Genomic DNA, 16,765 nt, shown 5'->3' with positions numbered 1-16,765 from the left:
CAAAACTTGTGCTTAAGTGACTTAAAGCTGTAGTACCACTGATGATCACTAGTGCTGAAGAGGAAGGTTTATCAGTTGATCTTCGAGTGACAAAAACATGGTTAATGCAGAAGTGACGAGAGATGAATTAACAATGCGCTCCATGGAACCGAATTCTTGCCCTTTGCCTCCGCAAAGTGTGCGGTTGCCTCTCAGTCTCTGCCACCCCTCTTATCAGCTTCTCTATCATCAGACACCGGGAACATCCCTTCACTTAGGCGTCGTCCTGTGTTCACATAAAGGCACGCCCCTTATCCTTCAGGTGTATCCGCAACCCTTTGGCGTTGAGTTCAGACAGAGCTGTCTGGATTTAGATAAGTGGGGGAGGAAGGTTGAAGGAGGACAGGATAAGATGGATGACAGCTCTCTTCCTGTGTTGAGTCAAAAATGAGGGCATTTGCTCTGCTATTCATGCCAATTTGTCCCTGAAGCCGAGCTACAAAATATGTTGTCTCAACATATCGCACACATCCAAATGTCCAGGCTTGTGTTGTCTGTTTTTGGAAGGTACTTTGATGTCTACTGACCTAATACCAGATAGCACCTGAGCCATAGCGTAATCACTTACCCATTTACTATCTCTAAATCTCACAGAGCCTTCACTCTACTTTGGGGAGCCTGAGTATTTCGTGGACGAGAGTTTAGGGTATGTTGAGGTGAAGGTCTGGAGGACAGGTACCGATTTGTCCAAGACTGCCACTGTCACCGTGCGTTCCCGGAAGAGCGATCCTGTTTCTGCTGAAGGTAAAAAAAAAAAAAAAAAGTTTGAATCATTGGTATTCAGTGACTTCATTCAGTAGCAGGGTTACCCAGTGGCTTCTTTTTCCCCATCTACCAGCTGGACTCGACTACGTTGGTATTAGTCGCAACCTGGACTTTGCACCTGGGGTGACGATGCAGACGTTTAGAGTGACCATCCTTGACGACCTGGGTCAGCCAGAGCTGGAGGGGCTGGAGACCTTTGACCTTGTACTACGGATGCCCATGAACGCTGTGTTAGGAGAACCAAGCAAGACGACCATCACCATCAATGATACTATCACTGACCGTGAGTGTCAAAAGTGGAAACTGTCCTTTTTATTCTTTTATACCTAGGATGACGTGTGTAAATAGACATTCACAATTTACATAAAATACATTTTTATATTTTTCTACCATTATTCGCACCATATATAACACATTAACATAAATACGTACCTGCGTACCTTAAAGTTATAATATAATTTAATTACTACATACAAATGTGCAAAAATGGTTTATGTCCTAATATGACAGCACATTTAAAAAATCCATATTACTATACTATACTATACGATATTAAAATGCCCTTATATATGTTTAGTCCAGTATTTGTGCTGATAAGTGCTACATTTTTTGAGTAATTGAAATAAAGTGGCAAGAAAAAAAAATGAATAATTGCATGCATAATGTTGTCACTATCTTCACTCAAACACATGGAATCATTCGTGTAACAGGATGTTTATTTTCTTTTCAGTGCCAAAGGTTCAGTTTAAAGAAGGAAGCTACAAGGTGGATGAGTCAGACAAGGAGGTAAAAGCCATGGTGTACCGCAGTGGAGACATCAGCATCAGCTCCACTGTGCGTTGTTACACTCGCCAAGGCTCCGCACAGGTTATGATGGATTACAACGAGAGGCCCAACACTGACGCATCCATCATCACTTTTCTGCCAGGTGGGGCACCCCCTCTCACCTACGTCTCTTATTTGTTCTGCTATGATCTGCTCTTTGTCTGTTATACTATTCATGCCCTTCGTTCACTTTGCAGGTGAGACCGAGAAGCCGTGTATCGTGAGCCTGGTGGACGACTCCGTCCACGAAGAGGACGAGGAGTTCCGCTTGTTGCTGGGGACTCCCAAGAGCAAGTCTCCGTATGGAGCCACCATTGGGGAGCAGAAGGAAACGCTGGTCACCGTCACAGATGAGAAAGACAGTACGTGCTTCCACTTAAATTTATTACAAATATCCCAAAGAGGAAGCAATAGCATTCAAGTAAGAGACAATTATTTTAATGGAGTGTCCTTAAGGAAAGCACTCGTGACTTCACAGTTAACAAACTAGTAAAGGGTTTGCACCTTGCTCCCAGAAACCACTTATCTTTTTGTTTGGATTCTTCCATTAAATTAAAGTGAAAATATGATTTTCAATATGATAAGATTTACAGATGTATATATTTACAGTGTGTAACTCCGCTTTGCTTCTTGTTTTAGAGCCTATCATCCGTTTCTCTGAGATCAAGTACAGTGTCCGTGAACCGCAGGTCAAAGGTGATATGGCAATTGTAAAGATTCCCATCCTGCGTACCGGAGACACTTCAAAGGTGTCAGTAGTGAGAGTGCACACAAAAGATGGCTCTGCAACCTCGGGAGAAGACTATAACCCAATGTCAGAGGGTAAGAACCTGCTGAAGTTACCTGCTTCTTGACATGTAACTCATGTTGGAGGCATTTCCGTTACACTCACTTTACTGTCTTTGTCCAAGATGTGGAGTTCAAGGAGGGCGAAAAGGAGCACTTTGTGGAGATTGAGATTCTGTACGACGGCGAGAGAGAGATGAGAGAGGCCTTCACCGTGCACATGAAGCCCGACGACAACATGGTGGCTGAAATACAGGTGAGGCGCGGCGAGCACACGAGCCAGCAGAAAGTCCAGCATGTGCACAGCACGGTAGATGCAGATCTGCATACGTGAACATGCTGCCTGTCTTGTCAGCCCCGTGTTAAAATAGGCAGGCAGCAGCTGGCAATGCTGTCAGCACGCCTGAACCACAGTCTTATAAAAAGCTTTTCCCTCTGGAATGAGATGCTGAGGGTCTCGAGCGGAGCCCAACAGAAGACAAACCTATAAACAGAACTGTGACATTCTACCCGTATACTCGACGTCAGGCATGTACTGCTCACATGACAAATAGGGTATCTCCCGCTAGACTGTTTTGTGCTTTATTACATTGTAATTGAGAAAACAGACATGTGCCAAGCGCTCTTTAGTTAAAAAAAAAAAAAGATGTTCTAGAGTCACATAACAATAAAGATATATATTGAGTGCAACTTCATGATGAATAAACATGTTTGGGAGAATCTAAATCTGGTGTGGAAATATGAGGACCTAGTACTACTTGGTATTTTTTCTGCAGCATGGGAGATGCCATCATATTTTGTCGGGTTACTCGGGGTAAATAGTTTTATGTAGAATTAGCTGCACATTGCATATTGCATTTGAAAAGCAATGGCATTTCCATAGTATACTGGCAGACAATGTCTGGCTTCACTCGAATCTATCAAATATCACAAGTTAATAACACTGAGTAAAGGGCATCGCAGACTTTAGTAGGATGACTAAAAGATTTATGATTGTCTACATGATTGATATTCCCACAACTTCCCGTCATATTCTGACGCAATTTCCTAACTCCCTCTCTCTCCTTTTTCATTGAGTCATTGAGTTGAGTCAGTAATCAGTTCCCACTACCCGACTACCCTATTCCAGATTCGTCTCAAACAATTCAAACATGTTTGATTGACTGCGACTGGAGTTGTAGTGTTGGGTCTGTTCACAGCGCAACAACTAACCCTAACCCTAACCCTAACCCTAACCCCAACCCTAGCCACCACACTAACAGAGGTTTGCCAAATACCCATGCCGATTGTCCCTATTGTAGACTATTGCAACTATATATATATATATATTGCAACTAACTATTGCAGACTGATGCAGATTTTGGAATCACGGGTAAAATCTGGCAAAAACAAATCTTGTACTGTGGGTCCTCAGCTTTAGGTGTCAGTAAATTTACATTTTGAGATCGGCTCATGTAAGTTGTTTTCAAAGGTGACATATAACAAGGTCTTTTCTGTGCTTGCTAGATGAACAAGGCTATTGTGTACATCGAAGAGATGGACAGTGTAGCGGACGTTACCTTCCCTGCAGTGCCCCAGGTGGTGTCCCTGCTCATGTATGACGACACAGATAAAACCAAAGACAGGCCGTACCCGCCCAATGGATACCCCGTTGTTTGCGTGACGGTGAGTAAAACACTGCTTCTATCACGATGTTTCATTTATTGTTAAACGCTGAAAGTCTATTCTATAACCATGCGTGTGCCTTCTATTCCAGGCCTGCAACCCCAAGTACCACGACTTTGATAAAACAGGCTCCATCTGCTCTGCGGAGAACATCAACGACACTCTCACCCAGTACCGCTGGCTGGTCAGCGCTCCCACTGGATCGGATGGAGTGACCAGCCCCATGAGGGAGGTGGACACAAATACTTTCTTCACCAACACCAAGTCCATCACTTTGGACTCAGTCTACTTCCAAGCTGGCTCCAGGGTTCAGTGTGCTGCAAGGGCCTTCAACTCAAAAGGCGATGCTGGCTTGGAACTGTCCAGTCCCATCGTCGTGATCAGCAAAGAGGAGGGTAGGTTGGAAAACGGATGAGGCGGTGCATAGTTTATGCTAGATGTTAAGTATGAAATTAACCGGTTTAACTCACTTTAACTCTTTGCAGGTATGTGCCAGCCTCGTATTACAGGAACCGTTGGAGCTGAGCCTTTCTCTGCTAAGATCCGTTACACAGGCCCTGATGATCCAGACTTCCCCAACCTCATCAAACTGACGGTCAACATGCCTCACATGGATGGTGAGCATTGAATCTTGTTGCAGCTTTTGATATTTGGTCAGTATTGTTTATTCACCTCAAATCATTAACCTGTGCACATGTTTTACCCCTCCAACAGGCATGTTGCCGGTGATCTCCACAAGGCCTCTGTCCAACTTTGAGCTCACCCTAAGTCCAGATGGAACACGAGTGGGCAACCACCGCTGCTCCAACCTGCTGGACTTCAATGAGATCCAGACCGGACATGGCTTCATCACGGACGCAACAAAGAACCCCGAAATTATTGGGGAGACTTCGCCCTACCAGTACAACGCTATCATGCGCTCATCGAACTCTCTGCGCTTCTACAGGAACCTCAACTTGGAGGCCTGTCTCTGGGAGTTCACCAGCTACTACGACATGTCAGAGCTGCTGAATGACTGTGGAGGCTCCATAGGCACAGATGGCCAGGTAGGCTCTCTGACGGACACGAAATGATCACATTTTCCATCAGTATCGTTACCTGTTCAGTCCCGGTAGTCATTTTTGTATCTATGAAATGTGGAGAATTGTATTGTGGGATTAGCAAAAAACAACATGAACTTTCTCGTGATGCTGAGACATAGAATTACATACTCAGTAAATGTGGTTCAGTACCTAGAGAGTGATTCTGGACATAGCACCGCAATTATAAATTTTACTTGAGTGCAATCAGACTTGGTGAACTTGCCCATCTGAAAAAATGGAGGAAACTACTGTAGCTTATGAGCTACGTTGCATGAACCACTTTTATTTGACCTCCTCTGCAGACAGCCATGAAATACGAATTAGTGCATACCAAAAGATAAAGTAGCTAGCGCATCGAGTCAAAAATTCTTAATCATATAACGTTATGCGTAATTATTATGAATAAAAATTGGTGAGTATACAACTCAAAGAAAGCAGAACATAGCTTAGGCACAGGCTGTCCTAGGTTTCTAGATACAAACTAGCCGAAACTGTTGATGGGTAGATAAAAAGAGGAGGTTGTGGTGAATGGTTAATGCATTGCCTTAGTCTAGGTCTAGACTGTTGTCTTGCTTTTTTACACAGCTGTACATTTATTCCACATTTTGCCACATATTTAGGTGCTGAACCTGGTCCAGTCCTACGTCACCCTGCGGGTTCCTCTGTTTGTGTCCTACGTCTTCCACTCTCCTGTGGCTGTCGGAGGCTGGCAGCACTTTGACCTGCAGTCGGAGCTCAAACTCACCTTTGTGTATGACACAGCTATTCTGTGGCAGGATGGGATTGGCAGTCCGCCCGAAGCTGAACTTCAAGGTACGTTCTTAGCAAATGCTTAATCCTTAATAATAACAAAAAAAAAAAAAAAAAACTCATGTTGATTAGTGAAAATGTTCTCCTCTGTCCTCATAGGAGCCATGTACCCCACCAGTATGCGTATAAATGAGGAGGGCCGCCTTGTGGTCAACTTCAAGACAGAGGCACGCTTCAGGGGACAGTTTGTTATGTCCCATCCAGGTACTTGAGTGGCGCCCACATGCACATGTACACACACGCTGAACCCATCCGGGGGGGGTCATTCTACACAAGCAACCTCCTACTGCATTACCCTGCGCCCCACATCCTCTCTTCATCTATTCCTGGAGTTCCACCACTGGGGTCTTCCTGTGTTAAAGTGCCAGAGGTCATTTCAGCAAATGTCAAAATGACCCTGGTGCATTTACTGTTACACAGCAAGCGGCACAAACAATGTGAAAGGTCACTCTATAAATAAGAAGGCAGACACGGCTGCAGATTTAGGTTGGACAAAAAAAAAAAATAAAAATGCCGCTGTAAAGATTTACGACTGTACACACGTTTGCTTTCAGGAACCAGCGTGTCGTCCATGGTGATGTGTGCCGACCACTCTGGGCTCACGTTCACTCTTGCTCTGGTCCGAACTGAGCCCACGTACAACCAGCCCATGCAGCAGTGGAGCTTTGTCTCCGATTTTGCCGTGAGTTGTTACACCTTTAAAATGTGCTTCATCATTTAAAGCAAAAAAACAAACAGTCTTAACGTTCTCTCTGTTGGACCTCTAGGTGAGAGACTACTCAGGGACCTACACTGTGAAGTTAATTCCCTGTATTGCATCCCCCACTGGGGAGTTCAGCATCCCTCCCGTCTGCCACCCTAGAGAGCCACTTACTTTTGACATGGACATTCGCTTCCAGCAGGTAAGAGTTTATATCTTAACATTATCATTTCATACCGTGCTTCATGCAAACAAAAACAAACAAAAAAAAAACTACTAAATGCCAGGAGGCTTTAAAACCGTCTTATACTCAGAGCCATTATGTGTCTCCAGGTGAGCGACCCGGTGGCGGCTGAGTTCAGCCTCAACACTCAGATGTTCCTGCTCTCCAAGAGGGAGTTGTGGTTGTCTGATGGCTCCATGTCTTTTGGGGAAGGGACGGATGCCGCTTTTTCAGAAGGTACAACATCACTGCCATCTAGTGGTGCCGAGTTATTTTAAGGCTGAGAATTGTGGCCCTCACATTCCTTGTGTCCTCCACCTCAGGCTCCATGATTTACGGGCGTGTGATGGTGGACCCAGTCCAGAACCTGGGTGACTCCTTCTCCTGCAGCATTGAGAAGGTGTTCCTCTGCACTGGGGCAGATGGCTACGTTCCCAAATACAACCCCACTAACAAGGAGTATGGCTGCCTGGCAGATGCCCCCTCTCTGCTGTACAGATTCAAGATCCTGGTAAGATGCAGTAACACTCTGGGGTGTTGTGGGAGCATAAAGAGGCCGTTTCTGATTTTTTTATTTTTTGTGCGTGTTTACACAGGACAAAGCCCAACCAGAGACTCAAGCTACAGCATTTGGTGCTGTTTCATTTGAGGCCACACTGGCTCAAGACACACCTGGAGCTCTGTCTTTGGTCAAGCAACCAGGCTCAGATGGCTTCACGCTGTCGTCCTCTCCGCTTTTCCAGGTGCGTGTTCTCTTGTATCTTCGCATATTGCCTGGACACACGCAAAGACGGAAGAGGAATTAACAGGGTGCACTTCTTTTTCAGGTGGCTGCTGGTCGAGAGTGGTTCATCCACACCATCTACACTGTGCGCTCCAAAGAAAACGCCAACCGCAACATTGGCAAGCGCAGTGTGGAGTACCTCCACCACAGCGTCTCCTCCGTCGAGCAGCCCCACGGCTCCAACGTGGCCCCCCGCCACCGTCGCGCTGCCCCCACTTTCTCCGGTCCTCCCGTCGCCCAGGACATTGGCATCGAAAACAACCGGGGCACCAACATCCAGCACATTGCTCTGGACAGAACAGACCGCATGGTGGTCAGCCAGCGCCAGCCCTGGTCCCCCAACCGCGACGCTCTCCTGGAGCGCCCCCTGCTGGAGAGTTCGGGCAGGGAGCCGGCCGACACCTCCTTCCTGCCCATGCTGGTGGGCATCGCAGGCCTGATCCTCCTCATCTGCCTCGTCGCCGTCATTGTCATTCTGCTGCTGAGGCGCAAGAAGCGGGAAAAGAAGAACCAGTTCCCCCCTTACACCACCTCTTCTTCCTCCGCCTACGCCGGCTTCAGCCAAGGCCCGGTGGGTATGTGGGGCAGTTCAGACAGCTCTGAGGTCTAACTGTTGTCCCTGCTCCCCCTCAAACATCTGCCCCGTTATAAAAAAAAAGAAAAAAGACTATAACAGTCTCCACCACTGTGCCTTTAATGCCCGACTTGAGTAGCACTGATCAGAGCCCGGTACAACCTGTGGACAGCAAACAATGTCAATGCTTGGGCTTACGTGCAGAGAATGTACCAGAGTTTTGAGGCTTACTGAGCTCTGATGATGGTTAGTTTTCACTGTAATGTACTGTAGGGTTATGCCTATTGAGAATCATGGATATATGTAGAAGTCCCTTTAAAAATGATATTCACCCAGTGCGTTGGTTGCCAAGTTTTTGCTCTTCATGCAGTTCGCAATTTTAAAAAATGCATTTTTTGAGTAAATGGCTACCTTGTTTAAATTTCAAAAAAATCACTATGTTCATTCTTTAAAAATACGTTTTTTTTTTTTTTATTTCTGTACCTCACTGTGTTCGTTATTGTTTTGTGGAGATTAAAAACAGACCGAATGTTAGTTGACCTCAATGAATGATATTTTGATATTGATATTTTTCTTGTAGTATACCTGCCCACTGCTGATAGCAGCCCCATGATGGCGTCATTGAAAAGGATTGTAGATTGTATGTCTTCAGAATATGGCAACTCACTTTTTTTTTTTTAGATAAATGTGGCTGAAATCAGATGCAAACCTGTCTGTGTACATACCGATGTAGGACTATTATTAAAAAGAAAAAGGAAAAAAAAAAAAAGGTATTACTACACCCTGGTGAAACTTGAACAGATATGAACTCTTTCTGGTTTGTTGATCAAGTCCTGAAAAAAAAAACTTTTACTTTTTCCTTCCACAGTTATAATCTAATGTGCCAACTGTTAGCGGACGTGTATGGCTGTTTCATTTTTGTGACAATTGAAAACGTTTGGATGTATGTTCACTTAAACTGCCAAATATAAATGTATTTTTCTCTTTTGGAATCTGCGTTTATTTACCAGAGTGCACATTGTCTTTTTTTTTGTTTTGTTTTTTAGAAAAAATTGAGGTTTATTTGCAATGCTGAAAAAGACATTTTCTACTTCACATAGGAAGATAACAGATGTTTTCTCAAAAATAAAAAGGGTACATATCGTTTCAAGCAATGGAATGTGGTACAACCAACAGGCATAAATACATTTATTTCAATTAAGTACTAGTAAAAAATAAAAAAAAAAGGACTAGCAAACAAAAAGCTAAACCAGCACAGCTGCAGTGTTTAGGTAAGTGACAACAAGGAAGGCTTGTAAAGCACTTCCCAAAACCTAATACAACCAGATCAGTCCATCAGGGATTTTACACGGTACATTATCACAGCCTGCACGACAAACACGGACACTAGGGCTAACGACACCGGAGCTGGCTGCCGCTCTCAGGTTCTCCAGGTGCAGGTCGTGAACGTTTTCACAACTTGAGCTTTTTCCTGCGACCTCGACCGTCGGGGGTTCCCTCTGACTTTCGTTTCTGGGCCTAGAAAAGAGCAGGAAATTATTAGGAAAAACCTCACAAGTAATGCAAATCAATTCCTCCTAAACATCCACCACTTGTAGCACTAATGGAAATGAATCGTTCCTCATTTAATTTGTCTACTTGTGCTGGATCAAGATTTCATCATTTTGGTTTTGTAACCTTGTATATTATATTGGTGTAAGTTACCAATACCAAACTCAGATTGTTCTAGCTTCAAACAAGCTTCTTTAATCCGTTATCGTGAGACAGATTTGAAACTTACCGATCCACTCTTTGGGCCCCGTTTCTTTTTCTCTGCCTTCTCCCTCTCCTCCAGCTCCATGTTCTCTCTCTCTATCAGCGTGATGAGAGTGTTGCATCGCCTTTGAAGCTCCTAAACAACAAACAGGACCTTATCACAAACACGTAACTTTCATAAAAACCCCAAGGACATGAACATAAAAAATACGACAAAATTCACCATGGCCGTCCTGGATTTGAGGAACCAGTCGAAGCGGAACTGAGGTGAGTTGCGGATGCACTGGCGAAGCTCGTCGTAAACGCTCTCCTTGTCAAAGCCCAGCTTGTGAAGCATACAGATGAGGAAGCGGTCTTCCTCCTCTGTGTAGTTCTTGCCTTTGTTGGTGCCGTATGAGATACGGAGCTGATGGAAGGGAGCCTTATAGCGGCCGATCTGGACAAAGAGATCAGAAATTAATCGGGGGGAGATGATAATGTGATCCGTACTGACAATTAGTTAATGTGTTACCTTTGAGTCCAGGGCCTTCTTGATGCTGATCCTTCTCTGAATCCTGGCTTCTCCTCTCTCGATCTGGGCCATGATCTTCTCGATATCCTGCAACTCATTGCAGCGCTCCCAGAACACAGCTGGAGAAACGCACACAAACGTCAAGTCACACAATGTATAAAGCTTTTACGCTGCTTTCTGTAGCGACAATTAGTGAGTATTTATTACCTGAATATTCCATGACTTCCTCTGGAGTTTTCCCCTCGACCTCTCTGGCAATGTTCTCAATATCATCTCTTCCCCACTTCTCGTTGGCTTTGATGAACTGGTTGAAGTCACGTTTGTTCCAGATAGTAAATCCCTGCAACAAAATACAGTCGATCAGTCTATGCACGGCACCAAACAATAAAAATAACAATAACAATAATAATGGTGACAGTCTCTACCTGTTGGAGAAGGTTCTCCTTCTCCTCCAGCTCTTCCTCTGTGAGAGCCTCGGCCTCGTCGATCTTCGCCTGCTCCTCTTTCTGGATCTGAGCCGAGTTGGGCATGTCTGGATTACGGGGAACCTGAGGAGACGCCGCCACAGATTGAGTTAAAGACACGCAATAGTAGGTAATTTAAATAAACAGGAATCCTCCTCCTAATGACACAGCTGTTTTCTGTACCTTATATCCAATGGTCTTTCTGTAGAAGAGGATTTCCTTTTCTAGGAGCTCAAAAAGACGAGGGGGAAAGAACTGGAAGTCTTGGACATTTGGCTGCTTGGGAGGACGAGGAGCCTGAGGGAAATCAGAGTATTATAATTACAGCTTCTGCAGAACCGATGCTTGATATCCTTACAGTGATGCAGTGATCCTACCTTCGGTGCTTTGGGCTCGCTGACTCGCAGGGCTTCTCTGAAGTAGGCATCCACGGCATAATTGGCTTTCCTTTCTCTCTTGGGAGGCTCGATCCAGTTGGTAATGACCTGAACGATTGAGGCAGAAGAGAGCGCGGTTAAGACTCACAGTTCTGCCGCTACAAACCAAAAATATGATGCCCGCTAGTCTCTTTACTTTTTTCTTCTCTCTGTAGTCTTCTCCTTCAAACGTGTACACGCTGCTGTTCTCCGTGTCCATGGTGAAGTTTCTCAGAGTGCTCTCACCCATCGATGACAGTTTCTCCTTCATCTCCATAGTCTGGAACACAACGTGACGAAAGGTTGGGAATTAACGTTTAAATTAATCAGAAACAGTTTGTTGATTGATGATTGTGCTTTTATTTCTGTCCAGACTCACCTTCCTTTCACCTCGCTCCAGGATGGCGTCGATGTCGTCGTCTGTGATCTCGCTTTCTTTGGAAGCAAACACGTGAGTGGCACCGTGCCGGATGATGGACAGCATCTCGTCTTTACCCAGCTTGTTTGCACTGGGGTCCACAAGTCTTCCTGATAAACAAAAAACAAAGACGATATTTAACCTCACACTTAAATTTTCACCCAACATAAAACATGTTTTACAGCCAGGTCAACTTCAGAATAGGTGAGACGAAGTACCTTGCTGGATGACGATGGAGTCCAGGCGCAGTTTCATCTCGGCCCTCTCCACAATCCTCTCCTCCACTGTGTTTTCGGTGATGAAGCGAAAAACGCGTACCTGCTTCTGCTGCCCAATCCTGTGAGCTCGGTCCTGGAGTGTAAAACAGAATCGATTCATTAGACATTCTTCTTTTGAAACACACCATCGTGCACCACTGTCACTCTGAATTTTACTCCTGCACTAAACCTTGTGGCAGATGTCCTGCAATTACACCACTACAACACTAGGTGGCGACTGGCCAGCTGTGTTGAGTTTCACTCTGTACTTCACACAATTAGGTCAAAGTAATGCAGGACTATTAATTAAGCTTTAATCTTTATGGAAATGAGCAGAGGCGGCCCGCCCTCATTTCATTGAACAGGGAAAAGTACCAACCATGGCCTGCAGGTCAACTTGAGGGTTCCAGTCTGAGTCGTAGAGGATGACGACATCGGCCGTGGCCAGGTTGATACCCAAACCACCGGCTCTGGTGCTCAGCATGAAGATGAACTTAGAGCTGTTGGGCTCATTGTATGCGTTGATGGAGATCTGTAAATACACAAAAGAAATATTAGGACGTCTTTTATATTATCATTAGTATCATTGTTTATAATCAGGCCATCTCCAACTCCCCAACTACCCCCCTCGTAAATCACGTCCTCATCTCACCTGTCTCTCCTCGTGTGGCGTTTGGCCATCCAGACGGCAGTAACCATAGTTCCTCCACATGCAGTAGTCCTCCAAGATGTCCAGCACCCTGGTCATCTGACTGAAGATGAGCACACGTGAACCTAAGGAGAGAGAGACGGTGGGATCAGATTTGATTTAGGTGCAAAGAGAAAGCAATGTGGATTATATCATCTCAATGTTCCCATATAAATGTTCCAACAGCAAACGGCGCCACGCACCCTGCTCCTTCATCTTGGGCAGCAGCTTGTCCAGCACCACCATCTTGCCACTGTTCACCACCAGGTGGAGGTCAGTCGTGTACGGGGGACCGGGCTCGGCCCCGTCGAACAGGTACGGGTGGTTGCAACATTTCCTCAGCTGCATGAGAACGTTCAGAAGACGCATCTTGTCCATTTTTCCCGCCGAGTTCAGGATGTCGATGTCCTTCATCAGGATCTTTGTGTACCTGATAAGTGGAGACATATGAGCTTAATTTTAACATGTGTACAGGAAAGATGTTTTTTTTTTTTCAAGTAAACCTTAGTTGAGGATGCTTACCACTCTCGCTGCATCTTACTGAGGCCAACATACATCTTGATCTCTTTTTTGGGCAGTAGAGTCTTTTCCACGTCTGCTTTGATACGACGAAGCAAGAAAGGACGCAAGACCTACACAAACATATTTTAAAAAAGGCTTTAACCCAAATAATAACACACGCAAAGAGAGATCTGTTGGATATAGAGACATTCAATACATACAGTGTGGAGACGCTCGACCAACTTCTGATCACCCAAGCAGTTGTTTGTGTCAAACCAGGAATCAAAGTCCTGAGAAAAAGATTTTAATTAGTAACTGAATGTAAAGACGCTTGTGTCTTAAAATACACATTGATGATGTTTTAGCAGATTCTTACATCTGCTGAGTTGAAGACGTCAGGAAGCAGGAAGTTGAGCAGAGCCCACAGCTCGTGGAGGTTGTTTTGTAGAGGTGTTCCAGTCAACAGCAGACGATTGGTGGTCTTAAATTCACGCACAATTTCTGACAACTGCAGGAGATGAACAGACACATTTAGCTTTACGAGTCTATCTTGCAAGATTAAAACCAGAACTCAAGGTTTAATTTATGCGTAAATATCAATTGTATTTGAGTAGTGGTCTGACCTTTGACTTTTCATTCTTGATCCTGTGAGCTTCGTCAATGACCAGGTATCGCCAGTTGAACTTCTTGAACACGGCCTTTTCAATGATCAGCATCTCGTAAGACGTGACGCACACATCCCACTCTCCTGGCAGCAGCACGTCTCTGATCAGAGCCGTCTGAAAGTCAAGTAGAAGTAAACAGTTTAGACACTACTTCCTCCTCTGTCATCATCTACATGCTGCATTGCTGTAATCTAAAAACGTAATACTGCACAAAGCTTCCAATTGTCTCACTGTTGGTCAAATTCAATTTCCAAAGCCAATGTAATACACCAGAGAAAAAAAAAAACACATTAAGTGAAAGCTTCAATTCATGTTTTGGTTTTCAGTCACTACGCTTTGACATGACTTACTCGCTCGTCTCTGTCTCCGATCAGGCAGACTGCACGAAGAGAAGGCACCCATCGCTTGAACTCGTTCATCCAGTTGTAGAGGGTGGATTTGGGAACCAGTACCATGTGGGGGCCGGGGATGTTTCTGTAGTGCTTCATGTAACCCAGCAGGGCGATGGTTTGGAGAGTTTTTCCAAGTCCCTAAGAATAAACAGTGAACAAACGGCGTGTGTTGTGAGGCAGCGTAGAACGCAAAGACACAACAAGATGACATTGCTTAAAATGTCTGAAATTCACCCCCAGATGTGGAAAGTCTGGGTGAAAGTACTGACCATTTCATCGGCGAGGATGCCGTTGATCCCGTTTTCATACAACGAAATAAGCCAATTCAGACCACGGACCTGGTAGTCCCTCATCTTTCCTGTTTTGACATCTAGATAAGAGAGACAAGAAAAACACACAACCTTAACTACTGTTCATTAAACAGGGCATATCCCGAATGAGCCTTGATACTGTGCTCGAATAACAGGTAATGTCTTACAGGACGGAGAGTCATCGAAACGAGTGCACACGTTCGTCGTCTTTGTGCTCTCGTTGAGAAGCTCTTCATCTTCCTCCTGCTCTGTGCGGCGATGGCGGTTACTATGGGCAACAGAAAAGACACAAAATGTTAAAGTCAAAATGGGAGTTAAGACTTTGCAAGTGGAAAAGATCCTGTGTCGTGGGGACGGGCACTCACTCTCCAGCTGACAGCAGATTTTGTTTCTCATCTTTCTTGATGCGGGGACGTCCTGGTTTCATCTTCAGCGGGGAAGTGGGCGTCTTCTGTGCAGCTGGTTGGATGAAATGAGCAAACAACTCTGTCTGCTTCAACAGGTACTCAAATCTGTTGGTCCGGTCTGTTTGCTACATTAGACAGGGACAAAGTGCTGTTAATGTTTGTTTTTTTAATGTTAAGGCAGATTGGTGAGTTGTTAAGATGTAAATAGTGAACGTACCACTTTCTCCTCATAACCTGGAGTAGAGTCTTTAGTTTTGGATGAGGAGGGGGAGGAAGATCCATCTTGTCCGTCAGGACCAGCATCTGAGGAAGACTCTTTCCCGGCATCTGAACAGTCCGACTTCTCCTGGGCCATATTAAAGTCAAAAGAAAACTCCTGTGTTTGGTGAGCGTCTTCTGAAGTTACGGGCATCAGCAGATAGAACTATTATATATATACTGATAAGGACAACACTTGATGATGCTTGCTGACAAACACAGAGAGGAGACACCACCGAATACATAACTGTTCTCTTTTTGATTTGTAAACCTGTCTCAATGGCACATACAACTTTCTGTATGCCCACAAATTAATTCTGTATCTCATTACTTTTGTCTCAGTGCAAGCTGTATTTATGATCTATGTTGTTAGTGTTGCAACTGCGTCCTCTAGTTATTTTCACACGTTTACCTATAATAAAAGTAATGCGGTGTGCCAGCTTCTATTGTTTTGTTTCGCAACTGCAAAACTTTTGTTTTTCTTCCATGTGCTCAATAAAGTTAGTTCCAACTGATCTTAAGTTCACCGAGAGGGGCACATCTTAAACAAACTGTTTAAAGTTTTAGCCAAAGTCGGCACAAAGTGCAGTAAAGGCCAAACTGAAAGGAAACTAGGCTACAGCATCACCCTCTCTCTGCGGTCAGACCATCCACTGCTGCACTGTCCCCTCTGAAAACAAAGGAGCGGATGGGGCATCTGAGAGTGGCCGTTGCACCTCGATTGTTTATATTAGTTTTTCTAAAAAAGATGAATCGCGATTTGCAACTCGTTTAGTGAGTAGATCCGGTCTGGTGTAAACAAAGGGGGTTTTAATTCATTAATGAGTGGGTGGCTATGAGCTAGCGGGGCTAGGCTATCCGTGAGAGGCGCTTATTTATGGAGTTAGCCTCGTTGCGTTAGCTTCGGAGACCGAGCTGCTAACGATAGCATCGCCGCGGCTAGCTGGCTAACTGTCTGAAAGAGCCCGCATTTACGGTATCACTCTGAGAAGTTTCATATGACCGGATTCGAGGTATCCGCGGACAAAGACGACGAGATTCCGCCTTTTATGAGCCGGGCTGTGAGTTTGTGAGACATGTACTCGGCGCCGAGATGAGACAATGTCCTAAAGCTCTGAAGCGTCTTACCTCGGCTCCTCCAGCGTCTTCCAGTTCAGTCTGCTCTTCCCGCTGTTCCACGCAGTTTTCGCTTTCGGACATTTTTGTCGGTTTCCCTCTTCAGTTCCGCTGTGTCGTCCGTTAGTTTGGTACCCTGAGCGATCCCGTCAAAAGAGCCGTTGGAGATTTTCGGAACTTTCCGTCGGTAAATAACAACAATCCCGATGTTTATAATGAAAGACACACCGGTTGGTCGCAGGCGGCACGTTCGCGCTAGCAAAGTACTTCTCGCGCACCCGCGTTCACACGGCGCTAACGTTCCCCGGTGAATGTTACCTATCGCGAGACTTCATCGCTCTACGTTCACTGGG

General features: G+C 45.0%; 2 protein-coding genes across 3 annotated transcripts in view; one reads left to right on the top strand and one right to left on the bottom strand.

Moving 5' to 3' along the window:
- frem3 (Fras1 related extracellular matrix 3) overlaps positions 1-9,245 on the top strand; it is a 28,684-nt gene extending 19,439 nt beyond the window's left edge. The window contains exons 7-24 of the mRNA XM_047578006.1: positions 634-783; positions 878-1,087; positions 1,535-1,732; positions 1,827-1,991; positions 2,269-2,451; positions 2,541-2,671; positions 3,922-4,080; positions 4,172-4,475; positions 4,566-4,697; positions 4,795-5,126; positions 5,783-5,975; positions 6,072-6,176; positions 6,527-6,654; positions 6,740-6,874; positions 7,006-7,132; positions 7,219-7,406; positions 7,492-7,638; positions 7,723-9,245. Coding sequence (XP_047433962.1) covers positions 634-783; positions 878-1,087; positions 1,535-1,732; positions 1,827-1,991; positions 2,269-2,451; positions 2,541-2,671; positions 3,922-4,080; positions 4,172-4,475; positions 4,566-4,697; positions 4,795-5,126; positions 5,783-5,975; positions 6,072-6,176; positions 6,527-6,654; positions 6,740-6,874; positions 7,006-7,132; positions 7,219-7,406; positions 7,492-7,638; positions 7,723-8,289 — 3,554 coding nt within the window. The 3' untranslated portion in view covers positions 8,290-9,245. The remainder of the gene's footprint in view (positions 1-633; positions 784-877; positions 1,088-1,534; positions 1,733-1,826; positions 1,992-2,268; positions 2,452-2,540; positions 2,672-3,921; positions 4,081-4,171; positions 4,476-4,565; positions 4,698-4,794; positions 5,127-5,782; positions 5,976-6,071; positions 6,177-6,526; positions 6,655-6,739; positions 6,875-7,005; positions 7,133-7,218; positions 7,407-7,491; positions 7,639-7,722) is intronic.
- A 181-nt stretch (positions 9,246-9,426) lies between these two features.
- smarca5 (SWI/SNF related, matrix associated, actin dependent regulator of chromatin, subfamily a, member 5) lies at positions 9,427-16,707 on the bottom strand. 2 transcript variants are annotated; one of them, XM_047578007.1, is made up of 24 exons: positions 16,425-16,707; positions 15,256-15,414; positions 14,997-15,163; positions 14,799-14,899; positions 14,590-14,690; positions 14,279-14,458; positions 13,887-14,042; positions 13,640-13,771; positions 13,485-13,553; positions 13,285-13,394; positions 12,966-13,192; positions 12,727-12,848; positions 12,454-12,606; positions 12,036-12,168; positions 11,779-11,927; positions 11,557-11,679; positions 11,361-11,468; positions 11,167-11,280; positions 10,945-11,067; positions 10,727-10,859; positions 10,520-10,638; positions 10,232-10,444; positions 10,034-10,144; positions 9,427-9,771 (listed from the first exon to the last, which is right to left on the bottom strand). In XM_047578007.1, the coding sequence occupies exons 1-24, from the start codon at positions 16,494-16,496 to the stop codon at positions 9,706-9,708; spliced, it is 3,141 nt and encodes a 1,046-aa protein (XP_047433963.1). In that variant the 5' UTR covers positions 16,497-16,707; the 3' UTR covers positions 9,427-9,705. The 2 variants fall into 2 exon arrangements, with proteins under 2 accessions (XP_047433963.1, XP_047433964.1); XM_047578008.1 differs by having other exon boundaries at positions 15,256-15,384; positions 16,425-16,706.
- Positions 16,708-16,765: the final 58 nt, after the last annotated feature.

Source organism: Mugil cephalus, chromosome 2, assembly GCF_022458985.1.
Source record: "Mugil cephalus isolate CIBA_MC_2020 chromosome 2, CIBA_Mcephalus_1.1, whole genome shotgun sequence".
NCBI classification, from domain to species: domain Eukaryota; kingdom Metazoa; phylum Chordata; class Actinopteri; order Mugiliformes; family Mugilidae; genus Mugil; species Mugil cephalus.
Note: the sequence above shows the minus strand (reverse complement) of the source record. Positions and strands in the feature narration are given on the sequence as shown.

Coding starts and splice junctions, on each gene's coding strand:
- smarca5 (XM_047578007.1), bottom strand. CDS start 16,496: ATGTCCGAAAGCGAAAACTGCGTGGAACAGCGGGAAGAGCAGACTGAA. Junction 10,860..10,944: donor AGGAGAACCTTCTCCAACAG/GTAGAGACTGTC, acceptor ATTTTGTTGCAG/GGATTTACTATCTGGAACAA. Junction 9,772..10,033: donor GGGGCCCAAAGAGTGGATCG/GTAAGTTTCAAA, acceptor GCTCTTTTCTAG/GCCCAGAAACGAAAGTCAGA.